This window comes from Ochotona princeps, chromosome 6 (genome assembly GCF_030435755.1).
Source record: "Ochotona princeps isolate mOchPri1 chromosome 6, mOchPri1.hap1, whole genome shotgun sequence".
NCBI lineage: Eukaryota > Metazoa > Chordata > Mammalia > Lagomorpha > Ochotonidae > Ochotona > Ochotona princeps.
The window spans coordinates 67,897,120-67,914,941 of record NC_080837.1 but is presented as its reverse complement, the minus strand read 5'-3'; the positions used below and the strand labels follow the sequence as shown (position 1 = coordinate 67,914,941).

The 17,822-nt window shown below is 44.5% G+C and overlaps 1 protein-coding gene across 5 annotated transcripts in view; it reads left to right on the top strand.

Moving 5' to 3' along the window:
• The window catches only part of NIN (ninein), a 96,733-nt gene that overhangs the window by 16,187 nt on the left and 62,724 nt on the right, over window positions 1-17,822 (top strand). For all 5 annotated transcript variants that reach the window (XM_058666396.1, XM_058666395.1, XM_058666392.1 and 2 more), the window contains exon 3: window positions 6,581-6,662. In XM_058666396.1, coding sequence (XP_058522379.1) covers window positions 6,581-6,662 — 82 coding nt within the window. The remainder of the gene's footprint in view (window positions 1-6,580; window positions 6,663-17,822) is intronic.

Here is a 17,822-nt window from a genome sequence, read left to right as displayed (position 1 = left end):
GCCATCCACTTCTTTTCCAGGTCACAAGCAGAGAGTTGGATGGGAAGTGGAGCAGCCAGGACAAGAACCAGTGCCTATATGGGATGCTGATGCTGAGGGAGGATTATTAGTCTGTGAGCCACTGCACCTGCCCTGGTTCTTCCTTGATTCATCGTTTTTTTTTTTTTTTCCCCAAGCTTGGTATCCTCAGATTTTATTCAGTGACATTTAGGGGCCCTTGTCCCAATACTGAATGACTCCAGCCTACTTGAATTTTGAGTGTGTAGGTCAGCTTTTAAAGAAATATTTTTGGGGGGCCCAGCGCAATGGCATAGCGGTTAAAGTCCTCACCTTGTATGCGCTGGGATCCCATAAGGGCGCCGATTCTAATCCCAGCAGCTCTGCTTCCCCTCCATCTCCCTGCTTGTGGCCTGGGAAAGCAGTTGAGGACGGCCCAATGCTTTGGGACCCTGTACCCATGCGGGAGACCCAGAGGAGGCTCCTGGCTTCAGATTGGCTTGGCTCTGACCATTGTGTTCCCTTGGAGAGTGAACCATCAATGAGGGATCTTCCTCTCTGTCTCTTCTCCTCTCTGTATATCTGCCTTTTCAATCAAAATAAATAAATCTTTAAAAATATATTTTTGGGGCCCAATGCAATCATTCAAGTTGGTAAAATTCTGTTCTTACAAGTACTGGAATCCCATATGTGTGCTGGCTTGTGTCCTGGCTGCTCTACTTGCTTGCGGCCTGGGAAAGCAGTTGAGGCTCGTCCAAGTCCTTGGGTCCCTACAACCCAGTGGGAGACTCAGAAAAAGCTCCTGGCTTTGGATCAGCTCAGCTCCAGCTGTTGTAGCCATTTGGGGAATAAATCAGCAGATGGAAGATCTTTCTCTCTGTGTCTCCTTCTCTTTAAATCTGCCTTTCCAATAAAAATAAATACTTTTAAAAAAGAAATAGCTTATTAAAACATGAAAGATCTTTTGTTTTAGCTTTGGTTGCAGGAGAACAGTGCTTTCTCAATCTCAGTGTATCAGCAGATGCTCTTTGTGCTTGTCTTGAGGTGTCATTGTCTATTATTTCCTGCTTCTGATCTGCAGTGGCTTAGATAGCATAAAAATGAAGTTTATAATAAATCAGGAGAAAGAGTAGAGAGACCCCTGAATTGGTCCCATAACATTTGCTATGAGAAGAGGGGCTGGCTTGTGACAACTGCCTCAACTTTTGAACATGTCTTGGCTTTTGATGCGGTTGTGTGGGGATTGTCCAGGAGACTATAAAATGGAAACTGGTAAGATGTATCGCCTCTGTGTAGTTGGGGCTTGTAGTCTCAAAACTTATGTGTTTGTTTCCCCATATTTGAGGGATGCTTAGCTCTCATCTAAAGCCTTGGAAGTTGATTAACATTAATTCCAGATTGTGGAAGTCTTTTTTTTTTTTTAAGATTTATTTATTTTTATTGGAACATCAGATATACAGAGAGGAGAGACAGAGAGGAAGATCTTCCATCTGATGATTCTCTTCCCAGAGGGCCGCAGTGGCCAGAACTGAACTGATACGAAGCTATGAGCCAGAAGCCTCTTCCTGGTCTCCCGCGCAGGTGCAGGATCCCAAGTCTTTGGGGTGAGCTTGCTTGCTTTCCCAGGCCACAAGCAGGGAGCTGGATGGGAAGCAGGGCTGCCAGGATTAGAACTGGTGCCCATATGGGATCCTGGTGCATGCAAAGCACGAACTTCAGCCACTAGGCTACTGCACTGGGCCCCAGATTGTAAGTGTTTGCCACTTGCTTGACCAGGGGTGTGAGATTGAGGTATGCAGAACAGGAGAGACCATCATTACCACTTCTCCCTGAATTGAGTTTTGTGGGGACCAGATTACCAAAGGCTCTTTGCAGCTACCTCTGTCAGAACCTAGACCTTGGGAAGACTCACATGAGATCCGGAAAGTCACGAATAAAGGACTCGACATTCTGGGAACAGAGTTAGGTTTCGTTCAGGTCCCCTCAAGGAACATCAGGAGAGAGGGCTGCTCAGCACTGCCATCTGTTTCTCTGGTTCTGGGCAGCTAGCTCCACAGGTCCTCGGGATGGGGTGGGGGGCTGTGGGGACCCAAACTCCTCCTTGGCTGTTTCTGTCACCTCTGTGCCCAGTTGCTTTGCTCCAAAATGTCTCTCTGTGGAAGTGAGGATAATAGTTACAGATCTCATTACTCCCTTTAGGAGTGTTAGCCATCGCTTGCTGGATGTCTGATCCAAGAATACTTCAGCTTGTAGCAAACAGAATTAAATGCTGTAGGTTTATTTTGGTGCCAAAAACATTTTGAAATGTTCATAGACTTTTTTTTTCTTGTAGTAATTTCTGTGAACATTTTGAAGATTCCTTCAAGGCATGGATTTTAATTTGTTTTGCATCAAGAGAAGCACCTTTGAATTCCATTTTCCATAACTTTCTGGAGTACCCACTTATCCTACAATGTTCTGTGTACTGTATGGGATGCACTGGTTATCTTCCTAACACTGCTGTCAGCATAGTAGGGTCATAATTAACATAAAACACTGCCATGCTCTGGGCACAGTGCCCGTAGGACTCCCCATGACATTTCCTGAGGGTCTGTGCTCTTTGGTGACAGGGATTTTATCCTCCTTGGTTGCTGCCTTGTCACCAGGGCCTAGGGCAGAGCTGGCATGTGACAGCTGCTTGATAAAGAGATGTGGATGAATCATATCTTTGCTCTATCTCCCCACTTGCACAGATGTGCGAATTAACAGGCTTAGTAAGGTAGCCAGTTCACAATAGGAAGTGAGCAATACAAGCTGAATTAGACTCTGAACCCACCTGCTCCAGAGCCTCCTGTGTCCTCTGCCCCTTCTCTTGCCTTCTCTGGAAGAAAAGATGTTGCTAGCTGGAATGAGCAGACCCCTGTCTAGTGGCCCCGGGTGGGAGTGTGCGTGGGTGTGTAATGACTGCTGGTTGGTTGGCTGGTGAGAGGAAGGCTTTGCCCACAGGGGATGGAGCTGATTGGCTGGTGAGAGGATGGCTGCCCACAGGGGATGGAGCTGGGATGCAGAGTCCCTTGTCAACTAGGAGGCCTAATTAGCACAGCTTACCTTTCTGTCACATTTTAACTCTTTCAGGGCTTGTACCCTGAAAAGTGCCCTGCCACCGACATAGATGTTGGCTCCTAATGTGACACTGATTTTTAAAGTCCACACATATGAGTTGAAATAGGCTAAGTGCTCTCACAACCTAAAAAACCAATAAGTAATTTTTTAAAAAGTTACTTTGTGAAGTAATGAATGTATTAATTAATTTGTGGTGATTATTTTTCAGCACTTACATATATCCAGTTATCAAGTTCTATACCTTAAAAATAAAAATAAGAGTTTAAAAAGTATGTCTATACAATCTAAAAGGAATTTTACTTTGGGAAGTGATTTCAATTAATCAAAGGTAGTAGAGATCGGGGCTCGGCAGCGTGGCCTAGTGGCTAAGGTCCGCGCCTTGATCCCATATGGCCGCTGGTTCTAATCCCGGCAGCTCCACTTCCTCTCTATCTCTCCTCCTCTCAGTATATCTGACTTTGTAATAAAAATAAAATAAATCTTTAAAAAAAAAAAAAAAAAAAAGGTAGTAGAGATCACATATGTTAAGTAATATAGTGTTTTGATGTGTAAATTGAAATGGAATTTTCTTCTTTGCTTTATACAAATGACACATTTTCCTCTTTCAGGTAAGGATTGCTACCTTTCCTAATGTAATTTGGAAGTGCTTTAAAAAATTTTTTTAAGATTTATTTGTTTTTATTGGAAAGGAAGATTTACAGAGGGAAGCAGAGACAGAGGGAGATCTTCCACCCACTGGCTCACTTCCTACATGGCTGCAACAGCCAGAGCTGAGCCAGTTTGAAGCCAGGAGTTTCTTCTGGGTCTCCCATGTGGGAACAGGGTCCCAAGGCTCTGAACCATCTTCCACTGCTTTTCCAGGTCATAAGCAGGGAGCTAGATGGGAAATGGAGCAGCTGGGACATGAACCAGCACTCACATGGGATGCCAGTGCTTGCAGGTAGAGGATTAGCCAGTTGAGCCATCATGCCAGCCCCTACATTTTTATTTTTACTTATTTATTTTTTAAAGATTTATTTATTTTTATTGCAAAGTCAGATATACGTAGAGGAAGAGAGACAGAGAGGAAGGTCTTCCATCCGATGATTCACTCCCCAAGTGAGCCGCAACAGGCTGGTGCGCACCGATCCGAAGCCAGGAACCAGGAACCTCTTCCAGGTCTCCCACGCGGGTGCAGGGTCCCAAAGCTTTGGGCCATCCTCGACTACCTTCCCAGGCCACAAGCAGGAGCTGGATGGGAAGTGGAGCTGCCGGGATTAGATCCGGCGCCCATATGGGATCCCTGCATGTTCAGGGTGAGGACTTTAGCCACAAGGCCATGCTGCCGGGCCCATAAATTTTTATTTCTTAAAGATTTATTTGGAAGGCAAAGTTAGAGGCAGCTCCCTGCTTGTGGCCTGGGAAAGCAGTCGAGGGTGGCCCAATGCATTGGGACCCTGCACCCGCGTGGGAGACCTGGAAGAGGTTCCTGGTTCCTGACTTCGGATCGGCACAGCACCGGCCTGTTGCGGCTCACTTGGGGAGTGAATCATCGGATGGAAGATCTTCCTCTCTATCTCTCCTCCTCTCTGTATATCTGACTTCGTAGTGAAATAAATAAATCTTTTAAAAAAAGAAAGTTAGAGGCAGAGAGACAGATTTTTCAACCACTGGTTCACTCCCTAAGTGATCACAACAGCCAGCACTGGTCCAGGCTAGAGCTAGGAACCAGGAGCTGCTTCTTGGTCTCCTACCTGGGAACAGGGGTCCAAGCACTTGGGCCATTTTCCTGTGCTTTCCTAGGCCATTAGCAGGGAACTGGTTTGAAAATGGAGTAATTAGACTGTAGGCCGTGTTACAGGTTGCAGCTTAGCCTGTTTTTGTATCCATCAGTTAAATTTAAGCCTAGGTGGTGTGTTGTGGACAACATCCAGAGCAATCCATAACAGCAGATGGTTCAAATCTGCCAAATCCATATTTGCCGTAAGTGGTCCTGTGTGAACCAAAGCCACCTTGTCCAACTAGAAGAGTTATGGTGGGAAGAAATGCGTCACTCCCTCTTCGATCAGTGTAGAATCACATACATTTAAGTCATAAAAGAGTATATATAATTGGCCATAAGGAAACTGTTTTTGTGCCAACCATGTGGCACCAACGCCAGAATCCATTGAGAACTGGTTCTAGTCCTGGCTTTTCCATTTCAGTCCCTGCTGCTTGCTGATGCACCTGGGTAAACATATGGCCGAAGTGCTTGGGTCCCTGACCTGACATGGGAGGCACAGATAGCGTTCTAGGCTCCTGGCTTCAGCCCAGTCTAGCCCTGACCATTGTGGCCATTTGGGGTATGAATCAACAGATAGAACAGATAGAAGATCTCCTCTCTGTAAGTCTGCCTTTCAAAGAAAGAAAGAAATCTGGAAACAAAGAAAACTTCTTTGGTTAACTTTTATAAAAGCCAAGGTGGTATCCCCATTTGGATGCAGAATTTAGTTCTGTAATACTAAGATCCTGGTTCATTGCCTTCAAGGTCATTGTTCTTTTAGGAATTCAGGAATGGGCTTTCTAAGAGCCTTCTCCCCTTCATGTGTGCTATTCATTTTTACTTGTTTTTCAAGTCCTAAGGGTCTCAGGAGATGAGCATTATACACCTGCCCCAGGCCAGACTGTGTGTGAGTCATTCCCTAAGGAATTCCTGATTCCTGCTGGGGTTTCCTGGGAGAAGAAAGGATTTGTGAGGCACAGTGGCTGTATATAATTTGCTTGGGAAATGTTCCCTAGTCTCTAACCTAACACCTTTCTCATCTGGTCTTATTCAGAAAAATAACAGGAGTTAAGGGTTCAGAGCACTTCTTCTTGGGCGCTTTTTAGGAGGGCTTTGCCCTATTGCTTTTTCCTGATAGCTGGAGTCAAGTCAGTGTCAGTGTTTGGTGTGGCAGGTTGGAAAGGATCGGCCCACTTTCCCTTGTGTGTGTTTGAGACACAAAAGGCACCCGAGGTGGACTCACTCCAGAGTCACCTTACTCTGGGGTCACCAGGACAGGAATAGAAGGGTTTCTGGTACTTTGTAGACAGATTTCTGTTCCTGGGGCTGTGGCAAGTAATTTATTTTTTTAAAAAATGTATCCCGTTGTAATGCAAAGTTACAGAAACAGAAAAGGTGGGAGAGTGAAAAAGAGAGAAAGATCTTCATCTGTTGGTTCATTCCCTAAATGGTCGCAATGACTGAGGCTGGACCGGGCAGGAGCCAGGAGCCAGGAGCCAGGAGCCAGGAGCCAGGAGCCAGGAGCCAGAAGCTTCTTTCTGGTCTCCCGCTTGGGTGCAAGGACCCAAGGACTTGGGTCACCTTCTGCTGCGTTCCCAGGCACTTTAGCAGGGAGCTGGGTGGGAAAGTAGAGCATCCAAAACTTCAGTCAGCACCCAAATTGGGTGCTGGCCTTGCACAATGTCAGCCCCTATGGAAATGATTTTAAACTTAATCTTGTTGACTTCTTTTTTCCTTTAGGTACACTTTGATCAGTTTAAAGAGGCGTTAATTCTGATCTTGTCTAGAACTCTATCAAATGAAGAGCACTTTCAAGAACCAGGTAAGGGCTTCTTCCTTTCTCCCTCGTCCACATTGACTCTTATGAGGTGGGTCAGGGAAGAATGTGGGGCCCTGGCAGCATGTGAGGCAAGGATTTGGGGCATCTGCCTTTTGCAGGCTGAGCAGTTATTTTCAGTGACTTCTCCCTCAATATTATTGGAAAAGCCATGCAGCTGTCAGACACTAAAATGGGACTTCCTGACTTTAGCAGTGCATTACGGGAAAAATGTCGGGTCGTCCTGGGTGCTCCTGTCAGCATGATCTGTGGAGCTGGTGGCTGCCTTCATCCCTGTTTCCTGTACATGTTGCAGGAGAGGGGTTGAGGAAATCTTCCCTGGCGGAAGAGGGGTCACCAGGCTGGAGTGAATTTTATTTGGCCCTGGTGGTTGGCCAATGCCTTGCTGTCAATATTCCCCCACGACATTGTAATTGCATAGTTGCCTCCCCTCTCAGGTGGTGGTTCTTGGGAGACTATGTTGTTGGGTTTTTTATCTCCAGGGTCGCCAAGAGGGCTGAGAATTCCAAGAGTTCAGTAAATTTTGGGAAATAAAAGACTAACTGCTGCATTTCTCTTTTTTAAAAACACCAATTAAAAATGCATTTTTTATTTCATGTATCTCTGAAAAAGAAAAGTTGATGACAGTTCCAGTGTGAAATGCCATCGGGGTAAAAAATATTCTAATTTCACAGTGTTCAAATCTCTGTGTTTGTCTTAGAATCAATGAAACATGACAGATATCTAAGGGGAAGTTGAAACAGAGTAGAAATGTGTATTATAGTGTAGTCTGGCTTCATTAACTCAGTGCCTGTTTTGGGCTAGGGCTAGTTTTACTATAAATGGACAGGGGAATTTTGTTTGATGAGATTTTGTATCTGTGTTGTGATAGCAGTAAAATGATCATGTGAGTTGTTCTCATAGAAGTGTGTGCCAAAGTGAAATGTATTCTGTGTGAATTATTCCTTAATAAGCCTAACTGAAAAAGAGAAAATTTAAGGAGAAAAAGCTCAATCTAACACTGAGGAGAATCATTACCATTTTCTCACTACAGTCATCCACTTTGAACTTTTTAGATGTAGTGCAGATGGGGACTCATGTCTTAACCTCGCTTGTGGCTTAATGCTTCATCTACCTTCCGGAATGTTCCAGACTTGTGTCACGTACACGAGCATCTTCTTTTTAGTAATGTTTGGGTTCTGGATTATGTGTTTCACATTTTGCTAATGGCAGCTAACTCTTGGAGGTTTATTGTCAATGCTGGGGTTTGCCAGAACTCTCTGGAAGCCCCGAGGTGGCCCAGAGGCAGGATATTATCTGCTTGAGATTTTCCCAACTAACAGTAGAATTTCTGGAGCTGACCCATTGCCAGAACATGGACTTCTGTTCCCTGTGGGATCACCCATTATATTAGTATTTGTACTTTTGTAAGTTTGTCCATCATCTCTAACAATGACATGAGATTCAGGGACTTCAAATAGAGCTATGGGAACCTCACCACTGCCATTCCTTTTGTTTCGTGTAAACAGGTCATAGGACAGTAGCTCCAGAAGCAATCGGAGAAAATAGAGTTAAACAATAAGTTTATTTTGGCACAAAGCATATTGAAACCCTTGCATAGCTTTTTCATAATGTGATTTCTCATGAACTCTTTAAATTCATACATGAATTTCAATATATTGTCAAAAAAATAAGCATTTTAATATCTTTTAATAATTTTAATAAGCATTAATATCTTTTAATTCCATTTTCTGCACTCCCCTTGAAGCACCCTTGTCTGCACAGAAATCCTGTGTCCTGATAATTGACTTTTTATGTGGTGTTGAAATGGTTAGCCCTTCTATAAATCTAACTGGTTCTTTGATTGGTTACCATTTTGTTATAACTTGTGCTGTCACCTGCCAGAAAGTTGGCCTAATAGATACCCAGATTTGTGGTCATCACCAGTATGGAAGATGCCCCTTAGAGTTGTATGGTGCTGGAATCTAACAAGCAGAGTGATAGGTTGGACCTGATGATAGTCGGGTCTGGATGATACATGCACGTCCCTCCTGCACAGCTGGGATGGCTGTTTGCTCAGCATTCTAGGATGCCACCCAGGAGGGACTCTGAGTTTTCTCCTTTGTGTAGATTGCAAAAGAGAGTCTGCCACAGCGCTGCCTTGAGTTAGTGCAGTGCAGCAGCAGATAACCAACACCTGCAGTGTCACATGCCCTGTATGTGGCTTCCATGATGTTTGTCCTGTTAGGATGATATCTAAGGTGGATTCTGCATGTTAAATGTTTCATCTCCTAAAAGCCATGGGTCAGCTCTTCCTCCCACATTCCCTGCCTGGTTCCCCATGTCTCTACCTGATTAGATTGTCCCTGGTCCCTCCAGCTGTCCATGGGGGCTCATATGCTCCTTGGCACTCAAGCATTCTTTCACCCATTCAGAGACATGGTCCCAGCTCTTCCTTTCCACTAATGGGGCTAGCGGGGAAGCGGCAGGCTGAATGTAGTGGATTTCAGAAGCCACCTGCAGTGCCTTCTCCCTGAAATCCTAGACTATTGCATTTTAGGATGAGAGCTCAGCCATTTTGTCAGTGAGCAATTTGAAACCCAAAGAGAGAGCTGCACTGAAGGTCTAAGGAATGGCAGTGGAGTGGGAGGCCATACCTGTGACACTCAGGGATGTGATGCCAGGCGGCTTCCGTGTAAAGATGTTAACCTTGAAGTGGCTGAGGAGGCATGAGGTTTAGAGAGGCGGTAAGAATGAGTAGGAAAAATTTGCACCTGGTCATTAGGTACGAGGGTACCTGGGTCATTCATGCCAGTGTGCTGCTTGAAATGTAGGTTTTTACCATAAAAAAGGTGAGGTCTGTGCTGTTGTTGTTTTTCCCTTTTGGAAGCAGTAGCCTTGGAAGGAAAAGATTCAAATAGGGGAAGAGACTGGAAAATAAAAAGGTTATGAGGTACCACCTTGATAACCAGGGGTGTCGGGAACTAGTATTCTCCAATACCTAGGAGTTTTTAAGCAATTGTGTGTATGCATGCATATATTTGAAAAGCAAAGCTACAGAGAAAGGGGAGCAGAGAGAGGAGAGAGAGAGCTCCTATCCATTGGTTCACTCCCTGAAAGGACCCCAGTAGCCAGGACCGGGCCATGCCAAAGCCACATGCCTGGAACTCCATCCTGGTCTCCCCCATGGGTGACAGCGGTCCAAGTACATGGGGCATCCTCCACTTCCTTCCCTTCCCAGCTGCACTAGCAGGGGGCTAGATTGACAGCAGAACTGGTACTTCCCTGTAGGATACCGATGCTGCAAGATGGTGTAATGTGCTGTGTTACAAACTGGCCCCTAAGATTTAAGTTGGACAGATGCTGTCCTGGACTGTAATGTGGAAAGTCAGTCTAATGGGACAGACAGGGCCTTGTGCCGGCAGCTCAGAAACGCTGCTTCTGCCTGTATACTGGGGGAGACTTTGTATATCACAACCTTTGAGGTCGTGGTCACCTCACATGTAAAAAGGGGTTGTGCTGACAGCTGAATGACATCTGGAACAGGCCTGAGGAACCTTTTCTCTGCCAAGGGCCTTTGGCAGGCCATGTACAATTATCAACTTGAAAGTTAGCCTGCTACAGATTTCTGGAATTTCAAGTCCCTACTGTGGTGGCTGTGGCAGGGCCAAGGGGTGGCATGCCACCCCTGGACTCTGAGCCATGAAGGAAGCCCCTTTGTGTTTTTGTAAGCTCTTACCCACCAGAAATTGGTGGCTCAAAGTTGTTCTCCCTATTGACAAATACCCAGTATTTTGCCTGCTTTAGTATACTTCTGAGAAGCAGCTGTGTGTGAAGAGGAGCGGAGGTGAGATGGAGCCGTAATACCCACAGGCTTGGGTCCCACTGTGTTTCTGCTTCTCTGAGACACACTTTCTTAATCTTAAAACTGGACGACTGCAGAATAGATTGTTTTCAGTGTCTTTTTAATAGTCATATTTTGTTTTTAATTTTCTGAGCTTTGAATATTTTACTTAAAAAGCAATAATAACAACTAAACATGATTTAAAAAAAACACTGAGATTCAGATATGGCCAAAGTAAAAACTAGAGACTTTGAACATCCTTTGAAAATTCCAGGCTGATTAACATTGCCACTGGCATAACCCTCATATCTATGTGTACAATTTAATTTCTAAATTATTTCTCCTGAAAAAAGCATCAAGTTAATTATTAGCTTTCTACTCAAGATGGACCATGGCTTAAAGGATTTTTGTAATGGAAATGCAAGTGAGTACTAAGTTACATTAGTTAGCAGCAACGTGTGGGCCGGGCCTGTCTCCTGCCATTCTCTTTGATGCTTCTTGCATTAGATTTCTGTTCTGCAGCTGAGGTTAGTGTAATGCAGAAAACATTTTCTTTCCCTGGTGTGGCCCATTGAAAATGTCTTTCCTTTGTTTATTGATGGAGAAAAAGAACTCAGATTTGGAAAGACCGATTCATTGGGAAAATAGAACTTTAGCCATTGTTTTGTTTTAAATGAGCTTTTTAATAGCAGACTTCCCTAATTCCGGGAAGTGATCATCATTATTTTTCTTAGAGTTGGAAGAAGTAAACAAATGATTTACAGACATGTTTATATCCACTCAGGAAAGCTGCGCTGATGCAGGGCCTGGGGCTGAGTGTTGGACCCTGGTGGCCAGTGTCTCCAGTTTTACTTGTAGCTTCATCCAGAGACATTGGGCCAGGCTCTGAACCCTGCCTACAGCCTCTGGTTTTCAAAGGAGTTACAGATAGCTCAAGAGACTTCTGTTGTCCTTTGGTTAAGAATCTGTTCCCTTGCAATCCTAACAACCTCTTAACAGGAGGTCATATGCATAGAGCGGGGGAGGGGGAGGGAGGAGACCCCAGAGTGGAGCAGGAGCAGGAGGCTTGTATCCCAACCCTGAAGACTCCCAGATCCTCACCAAGGACTATCAGTACGAGCACCAAGGACTACATCCCAATGGCCAAGGAGACCACGGGGAATTGGAGTGCCTTCGGAGGCTGAGAACTCTGAGGTTACCCACCCCCATTTGGATCTACCACATGTGATGGAAGAAGTCCAAATCCTGCCTTGCAGGATCCAAGGGCATCGGAATGACAACCAGGAACCCTGAGTGGTCCACAGAAACAGAAGAACAGTAAACTTCCTTCGGGACTAGGGAGAGGAGCTTTCTCTGGTCCTTGCCTGGTTCTGACTTTGGGTCCCCACCCTCTCTCGTAATGACCATCAGGATCTCTCTGGAAACCCCTCAAAGCAAACAAACAAACAAAATAAAAAAAAAACTAGAATAGATAGAGAACAACATGGAAAGCTTAGAAACAGACAGGAAACGGTCAGCGGGGATGCACTTATAACTCACTGGGTGGGACACAAAGATTAGTTACTCCTCACTGGGGTATTGAAGATTTCTCTGCACACCTCTCCTAAAACTTTTCACCTAAACTGTTGACATATGTCTTGTTAGAGTTATAGAGTTAGACTACCTGAAAAACAGCCAGGTTCAGCAAAATCATGCTTCAACGCTATAAACTGCTAAATACTAAAATTAAAGTAGACATGAGACAGCTGAATAGTAATCTGTAGCCATTTTAAGGTATATAGAACCCGGTTGTATATAAACTCAAAATTGAAAGGTCAATGTAGAATTCTCAGGATGTGGTTCAGAACTTGCATTTTTTTTTCTCTTTTAACATATTGGTTACTCAATACCATGTCAACTAATTCCATAACATTATAAATTGTTACTAATGTAATGTCAGGGCTTTTAATTGATCGGGATTATGCTCTGCCAGCTCTACCTTCAGACCAGAGATGGTCTCCCCAAGAAACCGTTGAACTTATCTAGACAATAAGATGCTGGACTTTATGCTTGGTAGATGCTTGCAATGAAAGAATCTCAACTGAATTTAAAGTGTGGTAATGCAACAAGGTGGAGGAATCCACCATGGGGGCGGGGGGTTGGGGAGGGGGGGGAATCCCAGTGTCTATAAAACTGTGTCACATAATGCAATGTAATCAATAATAATAATAAAAAAGAATCTGTTCCCTTGGTGTTGATGAGATGCTAATAGTGAGGACTAGTTTTCTCCAGAAGTTGAATAACAGAGAGACTACCACTACCACCACTAGTAATAAAAGTGGCGTGTTAGAGATGTATTTATAAGGAAACTGAAAACATCTTTACTCGTTGTGATTATATGGAATGACAGAACCAATTATGGGTAGGCACAAGTGTGTGTAGTCATTTGAAACAGTAACTCACTCTGTGTCTCTCACATATATGTATACATATATGTATATATATATATAATAGTCACAAGCTTTGAAATCTATGCATATAAGAATTTTTAAGCAATTCATGAAACATGCATGTTATGAGAAGCTTGAACATTGATTGCGTAAGTTCTTTGCAAAAATAAGCTTATCTTTTAATTCTATTTGTTTTTGCATTGTTGAAAGTACCCTCTTATAAGTGGAAAAAGTTGACAGTGAGTTAATAGGCAAACTGAACATATCTGTGTAGTCAGTCTCATGAGAGCCATTAAATTGTGCTAAAGAACACTTGTGATAATTTTACAAAGGACAAAAAGGCAATCTTATATATGTACGAGATGTGTGCTTTTTGAAGTTATATAAATGGGGAGCATTTTGATAAGTCATCAGTTCATCAGGGCATTGTGTCTACATTTTATTTAATCTCCCGAGGATAGATAAGAAGGTTTGCCAACAAGAGACATGAGGATTATTGTTTACAATAGTGGAGCTTAGAGAATTGGTGTGTCCATTGACGTAGGGAAGGGAAACTAACAACAGAAAATTGGGCCAAGCAAGTGAATAAGATCAGGACTGCTCCAGTTTCTTAGATGACAGACTAGATAATGTCATTATGCATCTGCCACCTACCATATCTATAAAAAAATGAGGTTGAGGAAATTGCTGTGAGATAGAGAGCCATGACGCTTTCCTGCCTGTGTCCCCTAGTTGCCCACCTCTTCCTGGTTTGGTGACTTTGGGCAGCCATTGGCTCCACAGACGATTATGTATAAGAACAAGAGTGTGGTCAGAACTCCCAAGACTAGAGCTACTAGGTGGGGTGGTGACTTTGAGTAATGGTGTGCCTACTGACTTAATTCCCTCCAGATAAGAAACTAAGCCTTTGTGAAGCTAAGTACGCCAAACCTGAACTGAAAGTCTAGCTCCAGGGCCATTGGATTCCAAGGCTCACACTGTAAAAGTCCTTGCTTCCTTGCAAGGCTAGCTGGGTAGATAATTCCAACATGTGACATGCTTTTAGAAAAATATATCCATGATCATAAAGTTGGGACCTGAGACACTCAGAGTTAGGCTAAATGTGTGAGAGAAAAAAAAGTCTGTTGAAGTTGTGCCAAGAAAGGTGTTTTGGGGTTGGGTCTTGAGCAATGTGTGCAGGAGGATTTAGTTGAATGAAAAGTGGATTCCTGCCATCCTCCCCCAAATGGCTCAACAGGCAGAACATCCTTCCAAGGATGTAGAAGTTATTATTCCCTCCGTGGAAAGGTTAAGGAGACAGTCCTATAACACTATCAACTCAGAGTTGCTGTCTGTTGCTTCATCTTGATCTGTAGGGCTTAGATAGACTATGCAGTCAACCCTGGAGCTGGCTACGTCACCTCATCCAGCACCTTTCGCATCCTTGGGGGTAACAACCTTCCCCTGGAAGCCTTCCTCTTGAGCAAGGCTAATCTGAGCTGCTCTTGCCTTTGTGTCCCAAAGCCCATGTTCCTGAGAGAAACATTATTCTGTCCGCACTTCCAGGGAGGACCTGAAAGGCCCAGCTAAGCACCTGCATCCTCTGTGGAGACTCCAGGAGAGAGGTGCCCCCGGACTCCCCACACCAAGAGCAGGGCCATGTGCACACAGGAGTGTGGGCTGGGGAGATGGTTCCTGATTTCCAGGGAGGACTCCGAGAAGGCAAAGCGAATGGCAAGTGGTGTCCACAAGTCTCGAGTGTCTTGGTCACCCTTCCTTCTCCTCTTTGAGATGCCGCCTTCCACACCTCTTTCTTCTTTCTATGCCATACCTTACCTGACTCACCTCTCCTCCCACGTCTCTTCCCCAGCCTCTTGGTCTTCCTTCCTCCACCCATCCCTCTTACTAGCTCCCCTGCCAAGTCCTTGTCTTTCATGTCTTTCTCCATCTCAGTCTGTCTCTAAGTCTCTGCTTTGGCCTTAGTCTCCCACTTGATTGTTTTCTTGCCATTTGGCTTACTTAGATTCAGATATGAATCCATGCTTTTCATCTTAATGCCTGCTTCATAGCATGTTCAGAGCAGGTGCAGCAGCAAGGGCGTGTGGCCCTGTTGGGGCTGCTTATTGGTTCCACGGTGTTCTTCTCCCAAGAAGGATGCTCAGGGTGCTTGTCTTGATGTTTGCATGGACTTCTTCCTTCTTGACCCCTTCTTATTGCAAGTGGATTTCAGGATTGTCCCATTGGCTTGGCAGTAGGGCAGTTGATGGGCCGCTTGCTGGTATCATCCCTGTTTTTTGTCCTCTGGAACAGGGATGTCTCTGGCTCTATCAGCTCACTGGGAAAGCACAGTTTTACAGGGAGCAGGACCAGAAAGGTTTGATTTGTAAAATCTTGTGTCTCAACAGGTACGAGGGAACTTGGGAAAGTTGAATTAGAAGAGATTTATTTTGATACAAACATTTTTAAAATCTGTGCATGGTTTTTAGATAATGCACATTTTCCATGAACTTTTTGAAGACCTCCCTAGAATGTAACATTTTGCCCCTAACAAGTGTTAATAAGTGAGTGAAATCAACCTGTCCTAGGGTTGGACCTGTGACACAGCAGCTCAGTACCTGCTTGGGAAGTAATTTGGGAATCTGGTTCAACTCCTGGATACTCCATTTCCCATTCCTACTACTGTGGGAGGCAGCTCAAGTGCTTGGGTCCTTGCTGCCCACCTGGGAGACCCAGATGGAGTTCCTGGCTTCAGCCTGGCCCAGCACTATCTGTTGTAGGCATGTGGGGAGTTAACCAGTGGGTAGCAAGTCTGTCTCTCTCCTTAAAATAAAATGAAAATAAATGCATTTTTTTAAAAAGTGGAATCTGCTTAGCTCTGGAAGGCATCCTTGAAAATACACTGCCCCTGTGTGTGCTGGGGGTATTTCTTCCCTCCACATCCTGTGTTTGCATTTTTGCAAAGGAAACAGTTGATGAAATAAAGATGTTGAAGCTATTGAACAACTATCTGGGTTTCGGTAGGTCCTCATTGCCCAGGCTTTGCTGGCCATGCGTTGGGTTTGGTTGAGCTGAATGTATCACATGACCATCTGCATCATATACTGACTGTGAGCAGTTTCTAGAATAAAACACATGCTGTGCTGCTGGGTCTAGCACCAGGGAAGCTGTGTCCACTGTCCACACTGCTACTGGCAGGGAAGCGGGAGAGGAGTGAGACGGCCAGGAACTGGCTGTTTCCCCTGCCTGTCCGTCTACTCACGGTTCTCATGCTCCTTGATGAGTCTTTCAGTCTTTGCTTGTAAGTGAAACACTTCTGGTTCAAAGTCGTTCATGTGCACAGTAAGTAGTTCGTCCTGATTTGTTAGGTGAATTATGTCACAGCTCTGCAGTTTTTCTTCTTGAGACAGATAAGAAGTAAAGAATGTGGTATCTTTAGGGCCAGTGTTGAGGCACTGTGGGTTAAGGTTAAGCTACCACTAGAAGTGTTGGTATCCCATATGAAAGTGTAAGTTTGAGTCCTGGCTGCTCTGTTTCTGACCCAGCTCCCAGCTAGTGTGTCTGGGAAAGTAGAAGATTGCCCAAGAGTTTAGGTCCCTGATATAGTTCAGGAAAGCGAACCAAGTTAGGAAACCAAAAAAAAAAAAAAAAAAAAAAGAAAGAACCTCTAAAAAGATCTGTGTCACATTCATCAGGCACTTTCATTAAGTAGTAAGCTTAGCCCAGAACTGCAGCTTTGCAGCTCTGCTGTTGGGAGTAGCAGGCACCGGGTGAGCCGTGCTTTAAGGCAATGCCCTCCTGCTTGGTGCACTGTTACCATGACTGCTAATGCCCTAGGTGAGCCCCATCAGGAGAAGTTCCATGTGTTTTAAACCTCCACGGCAGTAGCTGCTGCCATGACTGTTCTCTCTGAACCTCCCTGTCACTTGTGTCGTCACCTGAGACCCGCGGGGTTGTAGCTCTAAATAGGAGAGTGTGTGGGGGGGCTGTCATCCTAAGAGGCATCTATTTCAGGTGGAGTGGTGAGCGGCATGCTTTGTTGGTCCTGTTGATGGTTTGGGAAACTGGATGATGAGGAAACCTGGATAACCCATTTTACCATTGTGTGTGCTAATATCTTTATTGATGGGGCAGTTTAAAGGTTTCTGTAGAAAGTGACAAACATGAAGGTAGTTTAAAACATTTGTGGAAAATTTGACTTCAAAGACCAATTTATCAAGATAGGCATTTCACCCAGCCTCTAAGTTGCTGGTGAGAATGCCCGAGTCCCATGCTGGAATCCTTGAGTTCTTGTTTCAACTAACGCAGACCTTGGAAAGCACTGGTGAGGGCCCAAGTGGGGAGGTCCGTTCTGCCCACATGGGAGACTGGATTGAGCTCCTGGCTCCTAGCTTTGGTAGCAGCCAGGGAACATTGTGTGCATTTGGAAAGTGAAACCAATGGATGTTTCTCTCTCTCACACAGAAATAACTTTATTTTGGTTCAGAAAATGTTTTAAATCCATGCCCAGTTTGTTCCCGATATCCACTTTTTGTCAATTTTTGAAGACCTCTCATACACAGGTTCTGTGGAAGACTAAGATTTGATCAAAATCTATGATAAAATAATACTAGATAGTTAAAATGTTTGACATTCCCAACAGAGCAGCAATCAGCAAGTCAGTACATAAGTCAAGTCTTGACAGTGTGCTTCATGTGTTCATGACCTAGATGACCCCCCATTTCTTCCCAAGCACACTGGTGTCTACACCCGGTGGGGTGTGAGTAGAAAGCCCCTTTGAAGCCATGTTGTGCATAGACAGTCATATCAAGGCTGAAATCACTGTGGATTTTCCCCCCATGATATAGTTTTATAGGTATAGGGGTTCCTCCCATCCTTCTCTCCCTATTTTCTCCTCCCTTCATTTCTCCCCAAGTT